This window comes from Emys orbicularis, chromosome 3 (genome assembly GCF_028017835.1).
Source record: "Emys orbicularis isolate rEmyOrb1 chromosome 3, rEmyOrb1.hap1, whole genome shotgun sequence".
Classification (NCBI taxonomy): domain Eukaryota; kingdom Metazoa; phylum Chordata; order Testudines; family Emydidae; genus Emys; species Emys orbicularis.
Window position 1 is genome coordinate 104,690,588 of NC_088685.1, and position 27,537 is coordinate 104,718,124.

At 41.9% G+C, this 27,537-nt stretch overlaps 1 protein-coding gene across 5 annotated transcripts in view; it reads left to right on the forward strand.

Moving 5' to 3' along the window:
• EYA4 (EYA transcriptional coactivator and phosphatase 4) overlaps positions 1–27,537 on the forward strand; it is a 217,248-nt gene that overhangs the window by 150,303 nt on the left and 39,408 nt on the right. For 2 of the 5 annotated variants that reach the window (XM_065400312.1, XM_065400313.1), the window contains 6 exons: positions 11,141–11,224; positions 19,317–19,383; positions 21,585–21,730; positions 21,860–22,003; positions 23,148–23,227; positions 23,477–23,660. In XM_065400312.1, coding sequence (XP_065256384.1) covers positions 11,141–11,224; positions 19,317–19,383; positions 21,585–21,730; positions 21,860–22,003; positions 23,148–23,227; positions 23,477–23,660 — 705 coding nt within the window. Of the gene's footprint in view, positions 1–11,125; positions 11,225–19,316; positions 19,384–21,584; positions 21,731–21,859; positions 22,004–23,147; positions 23,228–23,476; positions 23,661–27,537 lie in introns of those variants that run through there. The other 3 variants (XM_065400311.1, XM_065400314.1, XM_065400316.1) reach the window with 3 other exon arrangements.

Below are 27,537 nucleotides of genomic sequence, written 5' to 3' on the forward strand. Positions count from 1 at the left end.
CAAACATTTTTCTGATCCTACAACCAGTTACTACCACTCGTTCCTTTCCTCCCATATGCATTATTATTGTTTTCTTTGTATTTTGGTAACATCTAGGGGCCCAATCGTAGAACATGGCTCTACTGTGATAGGTACTATACAAACACATAAGAAAATGATGGTCTCTGCCTCAAAGAGGTTACAATCTAAATTTAGTTTAAATGTGGATATGCATGGTAGTAACTGTTTACAGGATTGGGTTGAGAGGCACATACATGTTTTCAAAGGGGCATCAACCTAGACTCTTAAATTTGCAATTACAATTTTGTGCACACAAAACCGTGCAACTAGATTTATACACAAATTAGTCATACTTCTGCTCAAACAAAAATACAGGCTTTTACACTTACTCTGTATTTCCACATGTAATTGTATGTCATTATCACAGAGTTAACTCAGGCTCTTACTTACGACTGTTACCCCAACACCCCCGCCTGACCACACACAAAGCTGTCTTTCAACCCGATGCTTTCATCCCGGGCTAACTGGCTTGTCTGCGGTATTGGCTAAATCATGGATGTTGCTTTCACTCAGGTTGGTAATCTATCCACATTGCAGTGAGGGCTCAGTATAAATCACTGGAGTGCTGGTAGTTCTCCAGTGCCTTCCCACATTTCCTGCCATGTGCACAGAAGGACAGATGAGTTCTCTCATAATTCACTGTGAAAGAATCATAGAGTGGCTCATCTTACAGCAGGACAAATCACCATGGGATATGCCCCCAGAAATCCTCCTCATACCTGAATGAGTGCAGCACCAGCGAGGACACAGGAACGTGTTGGTCTTTGCAGTGTGGCTGTTCACACCCAAGTAAAGCTAATGCAGGTGCTCAGACCCAGGTGCCGATCACCTAGGGTGGCCACTCTCACATTCCTGGAATACTGGACATTCTGGCAATTCCTGCCAGAGTGACTCTGCCCCAACCGTGTTAGTCTGTATCAGCAAAAACAACGAGGAGTCCTTGTAGCACCTTAGAGACTAACAAATTTATTTGGGCATAAGCTTTCATGGGCTACAACCCACTTCATCAGATGCATGGAGTGAAAAATACAGTAGGCAGGTATAAATATACAGCACATGAAAAGATGGGAGTTGCCTTATCAAGTGGGGGCTCAGTGCTAACGAGGCCAATTCAGTCAGGGTGGATGTGGCCCATTCCCAACAGTTGACAAGAAAGGATGGGAAAATTAATTTTTGTAGTGACCCAGCCATTCCCAGTCTTTATTCAGGCCTACTTTGATGGTGTCAAGTTTGCAAATTAATTCCAGCTCTGCAGTTTCTTGTTGAAGTCTGTTTTTGAAGTTTTTTTTGCTGAAGAATTGCCACTTTTAAGTCTGTTGTTGAGTGTCCAGGGAGATTGAAGTGCTCTCCTACTGGTTTTTGAATGTCACAATTCTTGATGTCTGATTTGTGTCCATTTATTCTTTTGTGTGGAGACTGTCCAGTTTGGCCAGTGTACATGGCAGAGGGGCATTGCTGACACATGATGGCATATATCACATTGGTAGATGTGCAGGTGAACGAGCCCCTGATGGCGTGGCTGATGTGGTTAGGTCCTATGATGGTGTCCCTTGAATAGATATGCAGACAGAGTTGGTAACGGGGTTTGTTGCAGAGATTGGTTCCTGGGTTAGTGTTTCTGTTGTGTGGTGTGTGGTTGCTGGTGAGTATTTGCTTCAGGTTTGGGGGCTGTCTGTAAGCGAGGACTGGCCTGTCTCCCAAGGTCTGTGAGAGTGAGGGATCGTCCTCCAGGATAGGTTGTAGATCCTTGATGTTGCGCTGGAGAGGTTTTAGTTGGGGGCTGTAGGTGATGGCTAGTGGCGTTCTGTTACGTTCTTTGTTGTGCCTGTCCTGTAGTAGGTGACTTCTGAGTACCCTTCTGGCTCTATCAATCTGTTTCTTCACTTCCCCAGATGGGTATTGTAGTTTTAAGAACACTTGATAGAGATCCTGTAGGTGTTTGTCTCTGTCTGAGGGATTGGAGCAAATGCGGTTGTATCTTAGGGCTTGGCTGTAGACAATGGATCGTGTGATGTGGACTGGATGAAAGCTGGAGGTATGTAGGTAAGAATAACGGTCAGTAGGTTTCCAGTATAGGATGGTGTTTATGTGACCATCGCTTATTTGCACTGTAGTGTCCAGGAAGTGGATCTCTTGTCTGGACTGGTCCAGGCTGAGGTTGATGGTGGGGTGGAAATTGTTGAAATCCTGGTGTAATTCCTCAAGGCCCTCCTTCCCATGGGTCCAGATGATGAAGATGTCATCAATGTAGCAAAAGTAGAGTAGGAGTACTAGGGGACGAGAGCTGAGGAAGCGTTGTTCTAAGTCAGCCATAAAAATGTTGGCATACTGTGGGGCCGTGCGGGTACCCATAGCAGTGCTGCTGACTTGAAGGTATAAATCATCCCCATATCTGAAATAGTTGTGGGTGAGGATAAAGTCACAAAGCTCAGCCACCAGGTCTGCCATGATATTATTGGGGATACTGTTCCTGACGGCTTGTAGTCCATCTTTGTGTGGAATATTGGTGTAGAGGGCTTCAACATCCATAGTGGCTAGGATGGTGTTTTCTGGAAGATCACCAATGGATTGTAGTTTCCTCAGGAAGTCAGTGGTGTCTCGAAGATAGCTGGGAGTGCTGGTAGCATATGGCCTGAGCAGAGAGTCCACATAGTCAGACAGTCCTGCTGTCAGGGTGCCAATGCCTGAGATGATGGGGTGTCCAGGATTCCCAGGTTTATAGATCTTGGGTATCAGATAGAATACCCCTGGTTGGGGCATTAGGGTTGTATCTGTGTAGATTTGTTCCTGTGCTGCTTCAGGGAGTTTCTTGAGCAGACTGTGCAGTTTGTTTGGTACCCCTCAGTGGGATCAGATGACCCAAATGGGTGATCTTGTATGCATGGTGCATTCCGTTTTCAAGAGCACCCATCCCGCACCAGCTGCACGTGCGGTCATGCCGGCAGGGGTGGAGCAATATGCTGTTCAAAATGGTAACTCCTGTCCAATAATGCAGAAAACCACTTCTGTTTTTGTCCCACTACCAGACGGGACAAATCTCTCAAAAAGAAGACCGTCCTGTATAAAACCGGACAAGTGGCGTCCCTGTGATCTTCTGACTTAACTCTGTAATGAAGACATACCCTTAGAGGCTGATTTTGGAAGTTTGCCTGAGCCAAATTTTCAAACCCTTTCTATGAAGTTGGATTTTCATGCTTTGGTCACTCGGAGTTCTTTGCAGATATAGGGTTTGGAAATGCAAAATCCTGCATGCACAGTTTTGGAGGTCAGTGTTGAGGCCCACTGAAAACACGGTCCCATATGGTATCCATTTTAAGTAATGAAACCCATTTTTGTATTGTATAATTTAAATATCTCAAGATAACGTGTAGAATTGTTCTTAGTACACACACAAATTCCAACCATAATCTATTATTCTGAAAGGCCCCATCTTGCAGAATGTGACACACATGCTTAACTTTGCAGTTTGGGACCAAAGTTAATAAGGTTTCAGAAAGCTGACTTTTAAAAAAAAGAAGTTTGAAATGACTTTGTATATGCAAGTCAGCCACTTTAAGGTATTACAAAAATATCTTATATGCATTCCACAAAGGAAGTGCTGTGCCAGAATAAATGGCTTACTATGGGGGCTAGAATATCTCCTCTATTCTAATCTGTTATTTTAGTAGGTACAGGTGAAGGAAAAAGTACATTGCCACATACAGCTTAATTCCTAACTAAGCAGCAAGGGGGAAATCCAGTGGGCAGGTACATGCTATCCTGGGAGGTGCTCAGCCTAGTACATAGGGTTCTCCTTTGAATCCCACTCTCTCAGAGGGCAGTTGGATCACTAGTCCTATGCCTTTTAGATCTTTGTGTCTTGTTGGTGGGGCCTCTCTATGTGGTGTTCCCACTGCCTCGCTGCATCTGTGGTTGCATAGTATTTGCTTGGCAAACTGTGTGTGATAGTGTATTTGCCACACCTATTGAATTATGACATCGGATGTGCATGGCTGCTCTTGGTCTGTTCCCTTCATGTGTTTTTCTCACTCCCATCAACCTCAAATGTTCTGTAACTGTCTTTCTCTGCCAGCCCAGTTAGCACTCGATCAGGTCCCAGCTAATGATAACCCAGCCCAGCATGTACCCTTCCTTGGTTGCTCCTGGCCTCTGTAGTGAGATGTCTTGCACTGGTGTCACAGGCTGCTTCTCCCATTGCAGTCAGTGTATAGCATCCCACCCTAACTGGAAAGGCTGCTTGGCTATCCTGACTTTTTTCCAACCCCCTGCTGCTGGTTTCGGGAGATACTTTGTGTATCCTGTCATTTTCCATTGGTCTTTGAGTGACATCCTCACTGCCTGTCAGCTACTTCTCTCCATTATCATTGGGATCCCCCACAGCAATTTAAGGATTTCTAGGAAAGTCCTAGGGCTTGGATGTTAAGTGAAAGGAGAGCATCAGACATCTGATTAACTGTCTTGGACATCTCTCTGAACTGATCCTTTAAAGGATCCATACTCACCTGTTCTCGTTGGCCCCTCCTTTCCCTGATCTGTGGTCGCTTTCAAGTGCAGTAGAACCTCAGAGTTACAAACACCTCGGGAATGGAGGTTGTTCATAACTCTGAACAAAATGTATGATTGTTCTTTCAAAAGTTTACAATTGAACATTGACTTAATACAGCTTTACTATGCAGAAGAAAAATGCTGCCTTTTAACCATCTTAATTTAAATGAAACAAGCACAGAAACAATTTCCTTACATTGACATCTTTTTTTAAACTTTCCCTTTATTTATTTTAGTAGTTTACGTTCAACACAGAACTGTACTATGTAGTAATTTCTTTTTTTCCCTCTCCGCTCCCTACTTACATGCTTCCAGTTCCAAATGAGGTGGGTGGTTGACCAGTCAATTTGTAACTCTGAAGTTCTACTGTATAGGGGAGGAGAACAGTAGTAGAATCTGCAGCCCATCTGATTATACCATTTTGCATTCTCAGTCATTAAAATATAGCTTCGTTGTTAAAAAATGAAACTTTGCAGCTCATTAGTTCTTCTTGGAGTGCTTAGTCATGTCGATTCCATTTTAGGTGTGTATGTACCCATGTGCACAGTTGTTGAAGACTTTTGCCTTAGTGGATCCATAGGGTCAGCTGTGTCACCCCCTTGAGTGCTGCACTCATGCATCGGTATATCAGGCGCTAACGACGCTACACCCTCCAAGTTTCTTCTTACCGCCCATGACAGTTGGTCGGAGCGCCTTGTCTTGCATTTCGAGAGCGTTAGCGGTTCTTTCAGCCCATTGTTCTGTCTCCTTTATAGTCAGTTCTTAGGTATTTAGTTTGACCATTAAGTTAAGTATTAGATAATAGTTTTAGTAGTTAGAGTCCCAGCTGGGACTTCGCCACAGAGCAGGGCATGCCCTGTTCCCCAGGCTTCAAGCCATGTTCATCATGTACCCAACCGATGCCCATTACTGACCCCCATGATAGCTGTTTGAAGTGTTTGGGGGAATCACACAGAAAAGACAAGTTCAGGATCTGCAAAAACTTTCGTCCTTGAACTCAAAATGAGCGGGATATCTGCTTAAGGGCCATCCTCCTGGAGGCTGCGCTTCGTCCTGCCTTGGACCCCTTCCGATCGGACTCCACGCCTAGCACTTTGGCGTTGGTGCGCAGTGCAATGCTGGCACCGGAACTTGCCCAGCACCGTTTCCCCTCGCCGGGGCCTAAGAAGCAGCTGAAGCCCAAGGGCCCGTCAGCACCGCAGGACAGGGGGGAGTTGGGCAAAGTACCTGTGTTAAGCTACATGCCTGCCCTGGAGCTACACAGGGGTACCGCTGTGGTCAGACCCCCTAGTCCAGCCAGGCATCTGACTCCCAGGAGCGGCAGGGGATCCTGGCCCCTAGTAGGGCCTCCTGTGCCTGAGGTGGCCCCGGCAGCCAAGGACCAAGTAGGCCAGCCAGCATCACAGAGGTCAAACCAGTCGATGGACCACGTTAAGGCCCAGACCTCTAAGGGCAAGCCGGTTATGGGACCTCCCACTAGAGCAACGGAGCGTCCCCGAACTGCAGGTGTCGATCCCCATCACCACGGCCTAGTATCCCGGCGCCACAGCCTCAGTCTCTGGGTAGAAGACTCAGGTCTCTAACACCAAGGTCGCCACCTACGAAGCACAGGACACCCGAGTCATGACGCCTATCCCTGCAGTACCGCCGGGCCTCCGACCAGAGATCACCACAGTACAGATCCCCATCGCCTAGGCAGTCCCCCCCCCACAACAGCATCAATCCCCCTCAGTGCGGGATTGTTCCTGGTCATGCAGGCACCGTTCCTCGCCCTTTCCTTACTGTTTGCTGACAAGGGTCAGATGACAGACTCCAGCATCTACAGTGGTCCGAGCTGGAGGGAGAGTTCAGCCCCTCACCTAGGAGAGCCAAATCACCGACGACGTGCGAGACGGCCCTGTCAGCATGGCAGCAGGGGCAGTGGCCCACCCAGTGGCAGTACTGGAGCCTATAGGGTGTACCCATCATACCTGTCCTGTACTCCCACCATTCCTCTCAGGTCGCATCGGACAAACTCCCTCCAGCCCAGCCAGCACCAGCATCGGAGCACGCTGCTGAGTCCGACACAGGAGCGTTGCAGTGGGCCCCGACACCCAAAGAGCCATCCCCAGACAAGCAAGGGGAAGCTGCCCTTCCCCCTGTGGTACAGTCATCTTCGTCATCCCCAGACGAGGCGGTGGCAGGCCCCTCGCAAGCGAGCAGTCCCCCCTAATGATTTCAAGGAGCACCAGGCCCTGCTCTAAAGGGTGGCTGCTAACCTGAACTTTGAGGTCGAGGAGCTAGAGGAGTAGTCCGACGACCTCTTCAATGTCATACTCTCTTCCACCCCAGCCTGGGTCGCATTGCCCGTCCACCCAGGGGTCCTTAAAATTGCCGAGTCTGTGTGTCAGACCCGCTCCTCCATTCCGCCTGCCTCCAAGAAAGCGGAAAATAAATATTATGTCCCAGCAAAGCGATTTGAATATCTGTACACCCACCTTCCTGCAGGGTCTCTGGTAGTGTCTGTCGTCAACGAAAGGGACAGGCAAGGCCAGGCCAGTGGCAAACCCAAAAATAAAGACACCAAGAGACTGGACTTATATGGCAGAAAAATTTATTCAACAGCTAGCTGCAGTTTTGGGTGTCTAATCATCAGGCCCTGCTAGGCAGGTACAACTTCAACCTGTGGGACTCCATCAGCAAGTTCAAGCAGGGCCTTCCACAGGACCAAGCCCAGGAGTTTGCTATTAGTGGATGAGGGCAAAGCGGTGGCGAGAAGTGGCCTTCAGATGGCCTGAGACGTTACAGACTCGGTGGCCAGGGTGGTCTCCTCTGCGGTGGTCATGAGGCACAGCTCCTGGTTACAGTCCTCCGGGCTGACCCAAGAGATGCAGACTGCCCTGCAGGATCTCCCGTTTGAGGGAGCAGGGCTCTTCTCAGACCAATGCACAGCTTCACAGTCTTAATGACTCCCGTGCCACCCTCCGGTCCTTGGGCCTGCACACTCCTCAACAGGGTAGAAAGCCATTCCGGCCTCCGCTTTCTCTGCCTCCATCAAGATCATGGGGTGTCCCCCAGTCCAACTCCTACAGAGAGAAGGAGAATAACAAGGGGTTTAAGCGATGCCACCCTTCATCTTCCCGCTCTTCGGCCCAGCCTGGCCCCTCCAGAGACCAGGGCAGCCAGAAATGGGCATTTTGAGGATGTGCCCAAGGACGGTGCCCCAGCCACTGCCCAGGATCCACACCCCTGCTTTTTCCTTGACCATTTACGTCCCAACTGGTCGTGGCTGACCTCGGACCATTTGGTGCTTGACACAATTTCTTTGGGCTACACACTGTAATTCAAATTTTTAAGTCACCCTGCTCCCCTTACTAGGATAGATATTGTAGCAGTGTCAGAACATTACGTGATGCCACACACTGTGTTATATGTGCTACAAAACCTAGGCAAAACAGTGTGTGTTTAAATGGTGTGAGCTTATATTTTGATCTCAACTTTAAATTTTATTGCTTTTTTTTTCTTTTGAAGTTAAACTGGTTTTTGGTTAGTTTAATGCTGTTTTTTCATGGTTTAATTATGTGCAACATGAAAAATAAGGGCAGTATTCCAAAAGTCTAGCCATGCAAATGACTTCCTTACTCTGATAAAATCTGAATGTAATAGACTAGAGCTGTTTAAAATCAAGGATATCTCAAAAGATATTTTCCATATGTTTTGTTGACAAAATGTAATTCTAACTCGGTGTTTTCTATCAAATTAAATTAATTTGAGAGTTGGGGGCGAGTGATTGTTTGACAAGGAGAGGAAAACTTGGTGAATATTTGTGCCCAGGAAAGTGTGCTGCACATCACAATGATTGGAGGTAGGGATAGTTCAGTACAATACTTTTCAACTCAGTATTTAGGCCCCAATTCAGTAAAGCAATTAAGCACATACTAAAGTGCTTTCCTGAATATCTATCAATCTAGCTACAAGAGAAGAATGATAGTCCATTGGCTAGGGCATTAACCTAGGACTTGGGAGACGTGGGTTGAATTCCCTGCTCCACTACTGAGTCTGTGTGTGACCTTGGCAAAGAACTTAGGATCTCTGTGCCTCAGTTTTCCATCTGTAGAGCTGGGTTAATAGCACTTCCCTACTTTGCAGGGGTGTTGTGAGAATAAATACATTAAAGAATTTGAGGTAGTCATAGACTACTGTGATGGAGAAGAGGAGATTGTGGCAGTCATAAAGGGAACAGAGACTGCAAAGAAGACCAAATTAGCAAGCTGCATACTTTCTGATATATGTAGAGACAGAGGTGCAAGGCCTGAGCCTCTTCACAATCAAGTCAGTAAAAAGTGTTCCCTTTGACAGCACAACTGTCATTTATGCAGCAGATAGCCCTAGGTTTCATTAGCAGCAATGCAGGACAATCTTTGTCTTATGGAGAAAAGCTTTCCTTAATTTCTCATGTGTATTGTATTTAGTATAAAAACACATTCCCCAAATTTTGGCATACATCTCTTTTTGTTCCAACTGCTTTCTCATTGCAAAAGCTATTTATTATCAGTGCAAAGAAAAGTCAGTCCATTTCCACATTTATATTTTAACCCTCCATCTCTTGGAAATTATCTTAGGACAGAGATGTGGTGAAACATAGGATTTGGTTTAAAAATACGTTGCTGCTGTTGATTTTTTTTTCTGGTGCTGTGGAACAATTTCAGTGGCCTTCTGAAGAAGTAATTCTTTCTTTTGGGCACTTAAATGGATATCCCTAACCTTGACATGTGCAGAGCAATCTCCATGACCCTGTTTTCCAGGAGCGTGCAGTGGAGAATAGGAGGACCATTGATAGGAGTAAACTATTTTGACCTATCTCTCCCATCCTACACTGTGAAGCCACACTGCATTTGTTCAGGCTGCCCATTTGTTGGCATCCTGTAAAATTCACATTTTACATATTAAGATTTACATAATTCCCATAAATAATCAAAAAGTTAATTTCCACAGTCCTTGTTTGAAATTTGCATGTATACACAATGCCCCAAATTCCACCCATATTTCATGTGCGGTCATGTATTGTCTGTAGTGTTACTGTTAAGTATCAATCACCCAACTCACCCATTTGCCTATGAAAGATCCATTATGGATGGGGGACAAAGGCAGGTGTGTGTAATTTCAAATAGCTATAATAGACCTCATAGCTTGTTCAGGTAAAAACCACCAAAGAATTTGGCTGAGATTTTGAAAGGGGCCTAAGGGTATGTCTACACTACCCGCTGGATCGGCGGGTGGCGATCGATCTATCGGGGATCGATTTATTGCGTGTAGTGTAGACGCGATAAATCGATCCCCGATCACTCTCCTGTCGACTGCTGAACTCCAGCTTGACGAGAGGCAGAAGCAAAGTCGATGGGGGAGCGGCAGCCCTCGATCCCACGCCACGAGAACGCGAAGTAAGTGATTCTAAGTTGATCTAAGATACATCAACTTCAGCTACGCTATTCTTGTAGCTGAAGTTGCGTATCTTAGATCGATTCCCCCTCTCCCTCCCCCCCCCCCAGTGTAGACCAGGCTTAAGAGAGTTAATTCCCCAATTCACTTAGGACTTGTAAATATGGCGAAATTGATCAGCCGAACAATACATGGTATAATTATAACGCTATTGTTCTGCTGGTAAATTTCCCAGTGTAAGCCTTTAATCTTCTTTGAAAATTCCAGACTTTTTTGTTCTTAGAATTAAAATGCATGATATACCACATGTGTAGTAAAACATACAAGGCCTGATTCTCATTTGTACTTAGCCCCTTTATACTGTTCTGGCTGTGTAAAAGAGCCTTCACGTAAATGAAAATCAGGCCCCCAGTATTTATCAACTGGCAACTAATATATGCTGTAAATATGCACATCTACCTAACAGTACGAGTGTTCTGAATGTAATTGTGGTGCAGCTATAATTTTTTATTTTCCTAGTGCAGCTTAGCCTCTAATAAAAGCGGAAGTCTATGTTGTATAATTATTTCTTAGTACATTAATTAGAAGCTGGATTTTCATGGCTATCATTTGTGCACTGCCTATAGTTCTTTTCTTTTCTTTTCTTTTTTCCTTTGGGGAGAATAAGTCACCAATTTCAGTGTGGGTTAGCTTTGAGGTAGAAAAACACACTGGTTTGGGGGTGGCAGAAAGCTTGCACTGTGAAAGCAATATGCTGCTGGAAGAGAACAAAAACATATTGTATTGGTTCTCAAGCATAACTATTTTTTATGTGCTATATACTCTCCTCTCCTTCCTGTCCACTAGTTTTGGGGAATTGCTAGAATCAATTAGATTTAGATTGATATTAATCCAGATAATTATAGCAGTCTTTCAAATAGAGACATAAATAGATGCATGTGTGGCCATTTCAGAAAGTGCAGTAGCAGACTGTTCTCATAAAATTCTAAACTTTTCAATCGCATGTCTGTTCTAGCTGGACTGCCACTCGTGACACTGGCATGAGGTCTCTGATGTAAATTTAGAAGTAAAATCTCATGTCTACTTATTCTTCTATGTGTAGTGTCTCTTCTTGCAGTCAAAACAGAGCCCATGAACAGCAGTGAAACAACCACCACCACCACAACTGGAGATGGATCGCTTGACACTTTTACTGGGTCAGGTAAAGCCATAATAAGATCACATGTTATGAGATACACACTAATGTAGCATTGGTAACTTTCACTAATGAACATGTCAGTGCATGGAGGACACCTCTTAAACTGTGAAAGTTATAAAGTTATAAATTAGGCTTTAATACCAAAAAGTAATAATACCTTTTTTGAAAACACCTTAACTTGCAGTTCTCATCAGCTGTGTTCTTAAGAAACATATTTACTACAACTATTCTTGTGTGCAAGAATATTTAACAATGGTCACATACTGTAGCATTTTTTTAGTTTGTAGGCTCATATAATATCAGCAGGAATGAGATAAAATTAGATTGTATTAGTATTAGCAATTAGAATTTATAAAATGTAAATCTGAAGGCTGTATTGCTTTAAGTATCGGGGGGGGGGGGTTGTATTGCTTTAGTAATCCTAAACTTCACTCCAATAGTGCACATTAGCTGATGAGGCTGCCCTAAACTATCTTATCCATGGGTCTAAATATAAAGTATCTGTTTGATTCAATATAAATAATCTTATCTTCCCAGTTGACTTTTGAAAAAAAACACAAAACATTATTGTAAGTAGCTGCCTGAAAAGTATTAAAGGTTACTGAAGTACAAGAAAGTACATATTGCTTGCATTATAACACAACATTGGATCTTGGTCATATTAATGCAGAGAAGAGAATAATAATGTACCTATAAACATCTTTGGGCCTAATCCAAAGCACACAGAAGCCAGTAGAAGTCAACGAAAACTCCCCATTGACTTCAGTAGGCTTTGGATCATGCCCATTATGTCTGAGTTATCATGGTGCTTACAGCAGGCTGAGAATAAGTTAACTTTGTTACTGAATGTAATATGTCCCCAGGGCTGTTTCCAAAAGATATGTGGATACAATATGAAGGTTCAGGTCAGCTGAAACTTTTTGTTAAATAATTCCAAAATGTTTAGTTTTTCTTTTTTTAGCCTTGTCTTTGTCTAATTAGCTTAAATTTTGAAACAAAAAGTCATTTCACTCAGGAAAACTGAATTTTTTTTGTCTAAAAGAGGTTAAAACATACCATTTAGACAACTTAAAAACTTTTTTCAACTTTTTTTTTAGAGATTGTCAAAATGGACTCTGTTTCATGGACAGTTTTGGTTTTGCCAAATCAGAATTTTTTTAGACAAAAAAAGCAATTAGTTGAAAAATTTACCACCAGCAGAAATAATTGTGATTTTGTATTGGTAGTGTACCTTTGTTGACCCATACTGTATATTTAAGAAATCTGGGCTTTACTCTGTGTATTGAAAAGTCTCGGGCAAGAATTTCAGGAAGGGATGGTTAGAGTTATATTACTAAATCCATATTTAGGCACCTAAATAAGGGCCTGATTTTCCAGTGTTGAGCACCCAGCAGCTACCATGAACTTCAAGAGGGTGAAGGGTGTTCTGCATTTTTGAAAATCAGACCACTTACTTAGGTGGCTGCAATGAACCTGGGAATCTACATGTAGGCACTCATTTTAAAAAATCTTAGTGCCTATGTATTAAAGTAAAACATGAGTCTACTTCCCCATCTTGGGTCACAGAGTCAGATACAAAATGATTGAGGGGAAAGCACTATCAGGAGGGAAGAAATGCAGCCCCTCTGACCATGGTACAGACTTCGTCAGTCACCAGCTAGAGGTGTGGGGCCAATTATGAGGGAGTAGTATGTGCACATAGCTGCTTATCGGGGCGGGGGGGAGTGAAAGCAGAGCTTTTAATGTGTTGTTTTATTATGTTTTAGTTTGAATTGTAGCTATTTTATCTGAGGTGCTACCTTGCCACTATTTCAGGATGTGTGCATGTGTTTTGTTTTGTTTTTTTATGGCAGCTGCAGGTAACTTTCCAAATATACCAGCTGAAACAATCAGAGAGATACTTTTTTCCATATGTTTTTTTTTGTTTAGCATCTATGCCACAAAGCTGGTCAAACCAGGCTGCCAAATTTGCAGTCATGGGGGATCCTGGCTTAAGGGGAAGGTGAATACAGTGGATCTAATTGTTGTTAAAGCAGCAAGATGTTCCTGTGACAAGTACCAGCCATTCTGAACACCCCACCACCTGAGAAGGTCATAATGTCAGTGTTACCCTATAGTTTTTAAAACAATTAAATCCATCATGAGGCATCCCCTCTTCTGGAGCAAAGGTTCCCTATGGATGCAGACTTGGCAGCCAGAGATAGCCAGCTCCAGCAAGGGGATATGTGTGGGAGGGTGAAGAGGAAGTGGAAAAAATTCTGTGGATTGATAAAATGCTCAGGTCTGTGAGTTGAAACCATCTAATCTGTTAAATTTACATGAATAGATATAAGTAGGTGACATCAGACCACAGTGAGGAGTATATCCTACTCTTGGGAACCCTGATTCAGCACTTAAACATACACTTAAGCCCCATTAAAGGGACTTAATCAATGCTTAAACTTATGTGTGCTGTTAAATGCTTTGTTGAGTAAGGATGGACTTAAGCATGTGTTTAAAAGCTTTCCTGAACTGAGGCCAGAGTGAAGTGACTGATGAACTCCCAGTGCTGAGACCAGTCTGAGTCTCCACCATTGTGTACTGTCTTTGCTTGGGGTATTCAACTGTGTTACATCCTATTTTCCTGACTTACAGACAGTAGACAATAGGCAGTTCATTGGAGCTGAGAAGGAGGCTGAACAAGCCCTGCAGAATGTAGTGTATCCACCACTGCTTAGTGACCTTATTGAACACTGGAAGTGATGAACAGACAGACTGCTCGGTGGTATATACCAGGGCAGGATTGGGTTTATAGTGTAATGACAGTTGAGATTGTATAGATGATTCTATAATAAATCCTCATTTTCAAAGGTTAACATTTTGACTCTTTGAAATCACACTGGGACGAAACTTGCCAGCAAGCATGCATGCTAGTTACTTTTAAGAACTATTTTATAATCAGAAGTACCTGTGAACTTGACTTCAGTCATTAATTTTTTGATCTCATAATATAATTGCAAACTTATATATGCTACATTAGAGCCAAGTAAAGGTTAAATAGCATAAAGGCCACATATTAAAATAAATAGGAAATGTCACATCTCAGACTCAATAAACTAATGTTCATGGTGAAAGAAAAGCCGCTCAGTTCTAGTAAATTTAGAGTTAAACTCTCACAGACCCCTTAATTCAGCCTTTGGTATTACAATACGTACCATGTAATCTCTCTGAGGATTCCCCAATGCTCTATGAAGTTACCACTGAGAAAATATTTCTCTCCCCGGCATGGCTTAACTAAGTAGACAAATCATTTTGTGTACCACTTCTACTACAATAGGATGGTGTATATGTAAAAAATTGGTTTTGGTATTTAATATTTTATACAATCCAGGAAACTCTGTGATACTGTAGAGGACTGTATTGTGAAATATCAATGTACTGTACATGGGGCTGCAGGACTCTGAGAAAGTTTAACTCCGAATTTTCTTGCTTTGACAAATTTGCCTTGACTGCCGTGTTAGTTCAGCATACAGTTTTGTGTTTAAGTTGCTTAGAAAGTTAGGTGAATTTGAGAATTATTAACAATTTTAATGGAGTAGCAAGCAACTTCTAGGCTTTCCATCTTCATCCCTTTTCAGTAAATATTTATTATACACACAAAAAACTGGGTTTGAAGAACATTATTATGGTTACAAAATCAAGCATTCAAAAGTTAGGAAATGGAGAATTAAGTTTGCCTGCACAATCTCAGTTTGTCCCCCTTGTGCATATGCATTATGGTACAGTCTTTCATTAGAAGATCACATACTACTTTTTCCCACTGGATCCCTGCCTCATTCAGTGCACTGAATGGATAGTGCTCACTTAATGAGCAGCGTTTCAATGTTTTGTATTTTCCTCATTGTTCAATGTGTGGCCCCAGGCCTTTTTTTCTGCACACTATTCAAACCCTGCCCTGCATCACAAGAACTCTGTGGTGGAGGCAGTAGAATCTAGTTCTCCAGAGCAGCATTCAGCTGTCTTAACCCAGAGATCTTCCTGCAATCCCCTGCCTCACTCACTCCATACTTTCCAACTTCTGCAACAAAAAAATCAGGGGGTTCTATACATAACAGTCTCCATCACTACACATCCCTGGTTCATCCCCCAGTTAGTCGATCCTGTGCACTAAATGAGGCAGGGGTCCTGTGGAAAAAATATTGTATCACGTAAGTAAACACTGTATCAGAATGTACATAAACAAGGAGGCTGAATTACAGTTGCACTGGCAACTTCAACTCTGGAATATCCTATTTTTTGAGTGTTTGGATTTGAAATCATAATAATGTTCTTAACTTATTTTTTTGTGTGTAATTTCCTTGGTTTTTAACAAGTAAACTGAAAAATCAGAAATTGCATCATATGGCATCATATTTACACCTACATGGGTCATGAGCAAGGTGGAACCCTTAGATCCACCACACAGATCTCTGCCACTTGAGCTACCGGAATAACTGATAGCAGTAGTAGGTTGTCATTTTCTGTGTGGATCAACACTAGAGGGGGATGGGACACACTGCCAGTGGGTTTCTCAAATATTTGCTGACAGCAGAGGAAGGTTGAGACTCAAGAATCTTGGGTTCCATTCAAGGCTCTGAAGGAGAGTATGCTGTAATGGGCACAGACTCGTCTGCCTGGGCCCCCCAAGGATAACCCTCTTTTGCCCCATCCCCTCCAACCTGTCCCTCTCCTGTCTGTTACCCTCCCCTGGGTCCTTGTCCCAGTCCTATTCCTCTCATCTAGTCAGTCCCAGGCTCCATTCCTCAGGCTACTCATCCCAGCCCCAGATTCCTTGCCCCGCAAATCCTAGTCTTACCCCTCCAGTTTGTCATCCCAGTCTCCCCTGACTCCCAGTACTATTCTCCTTGCCCAGCAAGTACTAATCTCACCCCTCCACACTACTCGTCCCAGTCACCCTGACTCCCAGTTCCAGTCTCCTTGCCCAGCCATTCTCAATTTCCCCCGTCTGACTTCTGAACTCATCTGTCTCCCCAACCCTGGGATCCAAACATTATTTCACACTCATTCCCCATCCCCACTGACACTGTCCCAATTTTTCCTCCTTGCCCCAGTCTCTTTGCCCAGTCAGTTCCAGTTCTCCCCCCCACCCCTTAGCTCCTTCTCAGATTTGCCTCCCCTCTACACTCTCCCTACTTATCTCTGCCTCCTGCCACACTGGCTCTTGGTCCCAGTCTCCCCCCACCCCAACTCCGAGCCCCAGTTTCCCTTTCTCCCTCCCCACCCCCCAAACTACTCCCCTTCTCCCCTCCCGCTCTTGTCCCCTCTGTCCTTGAAGCAGGCAGCTTCCTCCACCATGCTGTCTGGGCCCATGAGGGGGTCATTGTGAGCACAGGAGAGAGAGTCTCTCTGCCCTCATTTCAGGTGTCCCAACCCAGCTCTGCAGCAGTCCAGACCTACAGTTGGACTGGATCATTCTCATTGCAGAGTAATGGTCAGGGAATTTAGCTACTAACATTTAAAAGGTCACTATTGCATCTGTGTGCACTGTGATTTTTCAAAGGCTTATAACTTGGCAAAATTTTGGTGGATTTTCACAGGGACAGCAAAACCACATCCCTCACACAAAAGTCACATTTCTAGTCCCTGCTCCAAAACATGGGGGCACTAAGACAAGGTCCCCAGAATGTTTTAACATGGGCAAAATAACTCTTTTTCCCTCGCCTCATTCTTGGATCATTTTGGCTGACCTTTTTCAAAAAAAAATAATAATAATAATCAGCCTGAGATAGATATCAAGCATAGAAATTTTCAGCCCAAGCAGTTAAAGTTTGGCAAAGTTATAAGCAGCTGAAAACAGGTTTTTATAACCGAAAATGTCAGGCAACCTTGATAGCACCCAGAGGACTTGGTCAGGGTCAGAGTCCCTTTGTGCTAGGTGATATACAGATATATAAAATATGTTCCCCAAAGTTCTTACAATCTAATTCAACATATACAAATTGGTGTAACAAACTATCAGAAGGGTTTGAGAAGGGAGAATGAGAGTAATAGTGAATAGAACATGGGTTACATAGCCTAGCTACATGCATGATTCAATGTCTTCAGAATATTCAGTGATGTGTTGAGGTTTCTAATATTATAAACTATATGCAAATAAAAGACTCTGGGCATCTATATTTTTTCTATCCCAATATAGATCAATTTAGGTCCATGAAAGAAGGAAAACTACTAGTACAATACTATTTGTACAGTCATTAAGGTGAAATGAAAATATGAAAACAAGACACATTCAAGAATATTTTCTTAAGTCTTTCTGAATGCACAAAATAGAGAGATGGGTGTGCAGAGTTGTTTAATTACATCATGCGTTTTTTCTGTAAAAATGCTAATTTTACTATGAATGATTTGATAAGAAAAACAGTTCATCCACTGTAGCTGTTGTAAAGTTTACTTTGTACCAGTTACAGTAGTACGATAACCTGTTTTGTTTTTCAAAGTTGGTCAATTAGCTGGATCTCCCGCTTCTCAAAATACCGTTCAGTAAATAAGAGGGGGGGGAAATGGCCTGATATTTAATCTAATTACATTACTGGTCAAAAAACTGCAGAGATGCAATTAGTGGATCATTGAAGTTCATTGACCTGAGAATCTGCAAGATCATCTTGTTTAACTGTTTCATCTTCATAAAGAGCATTGAGGTGTTGTGAGGAAGAGTAATTATCTTCCAGGAGTTTAGCAGATAAGAGAGAGAACCCTTTATAGTTTTATAAGTAGTTTGCTTTGATATATATGCTGTGCAAGTTTCAAATTGAAACTGATTGCACAGGGTCTAGAAATTATTGTCCAATATTTCCTAGTTTTCAAGCTAACCTAATGTGCATTTAAGAGGAATTAATTCTTTTCCTTCTACTGCATTTTCCTAAATGTTCTAAATATCTTTAAAATAGCTTAAAAACTATGAAGTTCTGCATGTGTTCAAAGCAGTAGATCTTAAAGGCATTCATTAGACTTGGATATAGAAATATATCATATTTCATAAAATATATAGGAACCCAAACCTATTTGTCATTTATACAATTCTAAAAGTTGGTTTGCAGTACCATTATGAACAACTCAGGAAGTGTATACTTTGAAGTACAGCTATGATTGATTAGACTACAGAAATTCCAGTGCTTCGTTGTGTACTACTTTAATCTTTTGAACAGTGAATGAACAGCAGATGGCCTAATAAAGACACTCTGTATATTTGCTCAATATGGATTTGCTCTGAAGGGATTGGTTCAACACTTTAGAGTACATATATTTGGAATACATCTGTCTTAGTCAAGACAGATGGTTAAAGGAAAGTGAAACGTCCAAATTCTTGGAATTAGTCCAATTTGTGTGCTGCTTTTGATTGGAAATTTTAATAGGATATGACTATCATTCTGTAAGCTTTTTCGGAAGAATACAGCTGCTAATAGTATAGGCATATAAAAGGTTGATGGCGACTGAACTGGGATTTGTTTTACTTATATTTCAAATAAAAATATCGCCAGTGTCTTGCTCTAACTGATCTGAGGATAAATAGGTGAATTTGTTTTCCCGGGCTATCAATTTGATCTTTCATGATTGAATTTTGTAGTGAATTTTGCAAACTTGAAAGAAAAAATATTTTGAAAATTGTATTTAAACTTGCAAGTGTCAGGTTTTTAAAGGAGATTTTATAATTTTTTCAATCCTATATAATACTATACATTAGATCACAAGCTTTTTTTAAATGGCAATTAAGTTTCCATTAGTGACAGCTTCCTGGCTTGTGGATCAAATATTATGTGTGAATTGTATGCCTCTAAAATGTATGCAGAAATATATAAATCAAATTTAAAAGGTGCTGCATGCTGATACTGGGAGACAATTATTTTTACAACCTGGGTTACTTGGGAGTTTACTGTATGTTTTCAGTTTGCATATTTAAAATGTAGTAGTTTAGCCTTGATGAAAGGTTGTCCCATTTTAGTTAAATACTCTTCAAATGTAATATTTTAGCATTCATTATCTCTGCAAAGTTTTGGTATGTGAATTAAATCCATTTTTGTTTTTGTTAAGTGTTGCACTCTTGTTTTCTGTTTTGCAGTAATAACAAGTAGTGGCTACAGTCCAAGATCAGCACATCAGTACTCGCCGCAGATATATCCCTCCAAGTTAGTGACCACATCTTTTCTAGCCTATCATAGCGAATGACCAAGACTTCAGGCAATTCTGTTGTTCAAAGTTTTCAACAAGTGTTACTACTTTTATTTATTTATTGTGTATTAACAAATGGGTACATAGTTAAGAATTTAAGACTTGATACTGATCCCCATTAGCATCATTTCTCTATTTTTTTTCTCTCTCACAGTTGGTGAAGATCTTGGTCTGTCTCTTAGATGTGCAGTTATGTATTGTTGCACAACGTATATAATTGATTTTGTGTACACATGTAAGGGCAAGATTGAGCCCCAGTGGTCAAGTTCTCAAACGTGGGCACCTAAGTTGTGCTGACAGAATATGCTCAAACCCATGGAAACAGGCACTTGATTGGGGAAAAAACACAATTCCATGTGCAAAATGAGTACTTGAATGCATAAGTACTAGTGCATTAAACAAGGAGAACTCTCTATACATACACATTCCATAGTCAGTATTGCCAAGCATTCAAAAAATCATGAATCTGGCACTGCAAAAGTATGTTGGATTCTTTTTATTTACCTCCTGGTTCTTAAACCAGTAGGAGTCACGTTTCAAGCTTTTCTCTGCAACTATAAGGACTAGATACTTACTCCCTTCCCCCACTTAAAATTGAGAGTCTCATGTAGTCAATTGACTTCAAAGAGCTGGGACTTTAACAAAACACCAAATATTGTGAGATTTGAGATAAAATCACTAGACTTGGTAGCGTGCTCATTTGCATGTGGCACTACCAGTTTTGTGCACACATGTTCCTGATTGCAGTGTGAAGTTTGTTTGCTTCTGCATACTTGACAGGGCCAGGTAGGAGGCTATGTTTGAAAATTTGGCATTATGCTTCTAAAATTAAAATGTTGACACATTAGTGGGTTATGCTTTCTTAAGCTACTTTGTTTTGGTAAATTTATATTCACATCATGATATAACAAATATGTAATAAGATGACAAGTAAATGTCTAAACTATGCATATTAGAGAGAGACTTTAATATCCTGGGACCAACACGGCTGCACAACACTGCATATTAGCGAGACAAGGTGAATGAGGTAATATCTTTTATTGGACAAACTTGTGTTGGTGAAAGAGACACACTTTCGAGCTACACAGAGCTCTTGTTCAGGCAACTACAACAACACTGCAAACAACAATGAACTAAGCGTAGTCTTTCTAATTTCACTTACAAGGGGATTTGGCTAACAGTGCATCAGATATTCTTGTCCAAATATATTACAAGGTCTTATTGAATTTTTAATTTACTGTAATAATTTTTGGCATCTAAATTAAAGTGTAATCTTTTTCGGATAGCAACTGCTGCCAACTATGCTGAAGTAGTTAGGAAAAAAAGCAAAAGAAATTAGTATTTGATATTTAGTCATGGCTTTTAATGGCTAGGTTTCAGTTACGATAATTCTTCAGAGTGTGTTTGATCACTCTTGGTCCATAAAATCTTATTTGACTTTCCAAGACAAATATTTCTGAATACATTTTTGCAACTCTGGAGGGTAACATTTTTAAACTTGATTTTATTCACTCTTCCTATAAAACTTCAGTATTCATAAACAAAAGATCACTTTTATTTCCATTCTTTTTTCTGTAACCCAAATTTTCCAAATGTTGAAAGCCCATCTTGTTGTTAAAGTATTACTGTAGGCATTTTTAATGCCCCGCTATGGGCTCGATCCATCTCCCATTGAAGTCAGAGGGCCAGATCCTCAGCTACAGCTGAACTGCACACACTACAAGTTTGTGTATATTGGTGCTCACTTTTATACGTCCCTGATCCTGCTGCCACTGTGTCTAGGACAGTTCTTCTTCACTGGGTTAGAGCAGCCTGAGGACATCTCTGATTGACTTATGCCAGATGCTCATTGCTCCAAGGGGGGCGGGACGCAAAACCCTATAGAGCTATGTTAACAGTGGGATGATCCACCTGGAGTTGGATACAGCAGCTTTAAGGTTATATCGTGCTGGTGGTATGGTACAAAACATCCACGCTGCACCAGAGAATGTGACCCAGAGAGTCTCTCCATTTACTTCAGTAAGGTTAGATTGGGTTCCAGAAGAGTAATTGTTGACAAAGAAAACTGTTTATCGACTTCTTGAAACCTTTTTCTTTTATTGCTTGAATCAACATGCAAAGTATTTGTTGCCACAGTAATGCTATTTTTCCTAATATTTAGGCCCTATCCACACATTCTTTCTACACCAGCAGCTCAAACAATGTCTGCCTATTCCGGACAGACCCAGTATTCAGGAATGCAACAGCCTGCAGTCTATACAGCCTACTCACAGACTGGACAGCCTTACAGCTTACCTACTTACGGTATTTTACCTCTCATTGTTGTTCCTTCTTAACTAGAAGTAAAATTGTCAACTTGAACATTCTTTACTTTTCTCCCCATCTGCAAGAAAATATTTTAAAGAATCGGTTGAAAATTAATTTCTCACACAGATTTGGGTGTAATGTTGCCAGGCATCAAGACGGAAAGCGGGCTTTCGCAAACACAGTCACCACTGCAGAGTGGGTGCCTTAGTTACAGTCCAGGGTTTTCCACACCACAGCCCGGCCAAACACCGTATTCGTATCAAATGCCAGGTCAGTAACCACCACCATCATTTTCTGTCTTTCATTTCAGAGGCACTACTCATGAGTGAGGTGTTGCTCAATGTGAGTAGGAATATCTGAAGTAGACCTTTAGGTTCAGATTTTCAAAGGTTTTTAGGTGCCTATGTCGCATTAAAATAAGAGAAACGTATATGCAGGCTGATATGTGACTTCATGCAAGGTATTATCTTTTAATGTAGCGTTATGATGTGCATTTCTTCATAAGAAACAGTTATCAAAAGACCCAGGGCCAGTATTTAAGGGCTTAAAGTTGCAGATAGGCACCTAGTCGGATTTTCAAAAGAGCCCAAGCAGGTTAGTCACTTAATTCCCATTGAAATCAATAGGAACTAGGGGCTAGATTTACAAAAGGACTTAGGCACCTGACTGCCACTTGAGGTGCCTAAATCCCAGAATCAGGTCCCACTAGGCTTCACAAAATCCCCGCTCAGCTGCCACTATGCTCTGTAGGTGCCTAAACTCACTTTTTATTGCAGTAAAAGTTCCTTTGGCATCTAGGTTTCTGCCTTTCAGCATGTGCACTGCAGCGCCATTCCAAGCTGCAGCTGCCTAAGCCCCAGAGTGATGCAAAAACCGGGGAAGGTAGATGTTCCTCCTCCTAACTAGCTTGCCTGCCTATAGGCGAGCTTACACAAAACAATGGGGAAAGGAGGCCTGCTTCCTTCAGTTCTTAACCCAGTGGATAGGGTATTCATCTAGGATGTGAAAAATCCTTGGTTCAAGCCCCCCTTTTACCTGAGAGGGCGACGGGATTTGAACTGTTTTATGCTGAGACTGGATGGTTGCAAGTGAAGGTGAACTAAGCAATGAATATACATAACGAGAGAAAGAACAAGAGGAAAGAAACAAGGGAGTGGTTGAGGCACTGTAGTAAGTGTGAAAAGGTTTTCTTGAACAAAACCACATATTTTCCAAGTTTTCTTGAACAATATGAAAAGGGAAAAATAAATCTGGAAGCAGTTTTTCATTTCTGTTGAGCATTCATTAGAATTTTTTATATTTTAAAGTCAGAATCTCAGTTATTTGTGCTTCTGATTTGTCTGTGTTGTAATATGAAAAACGTTTTCAATACACAAATAGGTTCTTTATAACAAATTATTTCCTTTAACTTTAGGTTCTAGTTTTACACCCTCATCTACTATTTATGCAAATAATTCAGTCTCGAATTCTACAAACTTCAGTAGTTCACAACAGGTATGAATATTGATACTTTTATATGTGCAACAGAATAAGAAAATATTTTAAGTGATCAGGCAATTGCATAATTTGACCAATTTAGGTTAAAACAGGACTATTGTGATTCAATGTTTGATAGGACAGCAGTGTACTTTAATATCTAACCAAATATTGCAAGCTTCATGAGAAAATTTGATCAACCTTTTCATTTAAAATACACGATAAAGAAATGGGTTCACTTAATAAATTGCCTTTACTTTTTTCCAGGATTATCCATCCTACACAGCTTTTGGCCAAAACCAATATGCACAGTATTACTCAGCATCAACATATGGAGCATATATGACCTCAAACAACACAGCTGATGGCACGTCTTCATCATCATCAACCTATCAGCTACAGGAATCTCTCCCTGGCCTGAATAGTCAACCAGGTACAGACCTTCATCCAGGTGAAAAACTTTTGTGTATTTCATCCCATCAGTTTAGATGCATGAAAGCAGAATTGGGTAATTTTTCAACATAGGTAATTTTTGAACCAAATTGGGATGAGCATAAACTTTTATACTCATCTTAGTGTCTCTAGAAGAAAAAAAATTATTATGGAAACAATCATGAGATGTTAAAAAAAATGTATATTCAGGTTATATATTAAACCACAACCAAGTAATTTTGGCAAACTGATATATGTATCATTGTGGGAATGAGAAAAGACACAACAATCAAGTATGCACCTTTGAGTGTCCAAAACTACTGTGTTGTAGCAGGACCTCTCTAATTCACACTCAAAAAGGCAATCCCTCTTCAGCTCTCAGCAAAGATTTAATAACAGAATGGGGCTGAGATCTTGTTTTACTGACACCTAATAATAATAGTATCTAGCTCTTCATCCATAGATCTCAGTGTTTTACAAAGGAGGCTAGTCTCAGAATCCCTATTTTACAGATGGGGAAACTCAGGGCATGTCTACACTATAGACTTAAGTTGTCCTAGGTTAGGGCAACTTACAGCCACCACAGTAATTACTGGGGTGATTCATGTCCACTCTGCCCTTCTTCTGTCTGTGATGCGTGTGCTCACCAGGAACACTTCCACCAACTTCAGAGGGGCAGTGCAGGGGGCTGGCAGAGCCAGGGCTGTCAGCTCCACACAGCTCCTTGCTAGTAGCCTGACATCCCACCAGGCTGCCCCTCCCCTCTTGGCTCCCTGTTCCCCACCGGGAATGGGGCAGCTGACCAGACACTGGGTACAGTCTCCCCACCAGGAGTCCTGCTCTCCTCCATCAGGAGTGCCGCAGCCAACTGGAGTCTGGGCATGGAGCTCCACGCTGAGCGCAGCTGTGCTCCCAGTGGGGAGCCGAGACCCCAGGGGGCAGCCCGGTTCCTGGTGGGGAGCTCCACACCCAGAGTCCAGTCGGCTGCCATGCTTCCAGCGGGGAGCCGAGAGCCCGGGGACCCTGGGTGGCAGCTGGGCTGGAGTGGGAAACCAGGACCTTGGGGAGCAGCAGGGCTTACTGCAGGGAGCCAGGAGCCTGAGTGGCTCAGCTGGGGAGTCGGAAGCTCACTTTCTTGTCAATTTCACAGCTCCGTGAAATTGACGAGAATGATAGCCAATAGATGTAAGTAATGCAGTGTCTACAGGGACACTGCGTTGCCCTAAATACACCAACATAAGCCCTATGCCTCTGGTGGAGGTGGAGTTATGATGGTGTAGTAGGGCACTTACATCGGCAGGAACAAGGCTGTAGTGTGTTCACTGATGTAATTAAGGCAGCTTGTATTGACCTAACACTGTAGTGTAGACCAGGCCCTAGGCACAGAGAAGTGAAGTGACTGGTCAACCCAGGAGGCCAGTGGCAGAGCCAGGAATAGAATCTACATTTCCAGAGCCAGTCCAGTACTCTATCCACTAGGTCACACTGCCTCCCTTATTACAGCATATTTACAAGTACAGTATATTGTGAAGTGTTATCATAAATAATTAAAACCAAACTACAGTCGTTTATTTATTTAGACAAGCACTTTTTAATGTGCATGCCATATTGCTAATTCACAAAATTCAGCAAGTCACAATACAGCTATCAGGTATTAGTATCAATCTATTTAAATTATATTAAAAGAGTTACAGTTGCAAAGTAAAGCACTCAGAAGCCAGGACAAGACAAAGTTAAGTTTGCCCGACCAATTATGTGCCCTTGGGCATAAAGCATTACAGTATTTTATTATATAATCACACTAAACTTTTTTACAGGACCCCAGCTCATTCAATGCATGAGGTGGACATTGCTCTGTGAATGAGGCAGCTGTTCAGTTTTTCTTTTTATCCCCATCATCTGCCTTATAGCTCCACGCCTGTTTCATATACTGCACATCATCCAAACACTGCTGCCCATAAGGATTGCTTTTCCTTCTTTGTAGACTTTTCTGTGGTGCTCATTACATTAGTAGGTGAGCATCTCACAGAGGTTAATGAATTGATCCTTGCAACACCCCTGCAAAGTCAAGCAGTATTATCCTCATTTTACAAATGTGAGACTGTGGTACAGAGAGATTAAGTGTGGCTTGCTCAAGGTCACATACAAAGTCTGTGAGAGAGACAGTAAAAGACTCCAAATCTCCAAGGTCTCTGTCTAGTGCCACATGAGCTTTATTTGTCTTCCAGGGGACCCTGCTTCATTCATCATACACTATACAGTGTCTGCAGTGTGGACCTGATCCAAAACCTGTTGAAGTCCTGGGAAGACTGTCATTGCCTTTAATGAGTTCTGGATCAGTCCCTGAATGCAGAAGGGGTGCACTAGACCCCAGACCAATTCACTACACAAAGCTGCCTCATTCTCTTTCTAGTGAGTGAACTGAATGACACAGGTGTCCTTCAAAAATATGCAGTACTATATTAATAATAATGAATAAGCCAAAGGGGAGGAGTTAAGGTTGTGCAAAAAGTTATACACAGATCTGGCAGCATTACCTACCGTTGAGATTGCCTGACTTTTCCCATTACAAGACCCTGTTTTCAGTTACTTATAACTTTGCCAAACTTTAATTGTATGGGCTAAAATTTCCCATGCCAGGTGTCTGCCTCAGGCTGAATTTTTTTGGAAAGTGTGTATTTATATAAAATAGGAAAGTATATTTTGTTCACTCCCTTGGTTGTAGGGAGTAGCTGAACCATTTGGCACAAGCTTAAAAAAATATTAACTCCTGGACTCAGAACAAACCTGCCAAATTTAAGACAGAAAGGTAAAAGATTATGTTATAAACAACTGAAATTAGAACACTTGAGGAATGAACATTCACTGTAGATGTTGCTCCACATATCATTTAAAAGATTCTGGTGTATGCTGAAAGAATGTGGTGAATACTCCTAAAATTATGTTTTGAGAACTCTGCATGCTTCAGGACACTTTATATTTCCTGCAAACTTAACAATATTTTGTAGTGAGTAGGTTTGCACATTATCTCATCTTGTAGCTTTGCTGCTTAGAAGTGATCTGTTAGCATACTATATGTACAGACTCTCTTATGACAGTGTTTTATAATCTGCATTCAATGTACTATAGAAGGGAACTTTATACAAGCTAAATAACTGAAAACCATAAAGAGTGCGTAAGTATAGTGAAATAGTAAGAAAGGTTTATGTTTAAACACATGAACATGTCTCCCTTTTAAATAGCTTATGCATCTGAACTTGTAAATCTGCCCAGGCACTTCCCATTTCTGTGAAGTGCTGAATGAGTCATGCGACACTGTGTGCACAGTGCAACACCCATTTTGAAAATACATCGCATGCCTGTGTTCTTGTGTGTTACTTTAAAAATACACTTGCGTAAATGGAGTGCAGCATTCTGAATGCTTAGCCATAGTTTAGAACTTGTGAACACTACTGATACACTAGGTCACATCTTAGCACTACAGTAGCCTGGATCAGCACATTCTATCTAAAGAGATTTGTTGGCTGAAGAACCATGGGCTGTGTCATTTAAAATCTATGATAGATACATCCAGGTGCTTCACTCTCCAATACTGTCTGACCAGGAGGACCAGGTTTCTTTTCCTGCCCAGAGGGCAGAGGATCCTTAATCTAGTCAAACAGCTGTGACTCCAAACTCAACAATCAAATCCTAATTATGACAGTATTTATTGAATAAAGAGAGATGATAACCAGATGAAAAACATAAAAACAGACACTTACTCTTACCGTTGATTGATACAAGCTAGAAGAAGCTGCGTGACTGCAGGTCAGGAAAACAGTTACCACGGTAAAGGATTGGTAGTAGTGTCCTGTGTGCTGATAGCAGGGTTGCAATTTATGGTTTCTTTCTTGAAG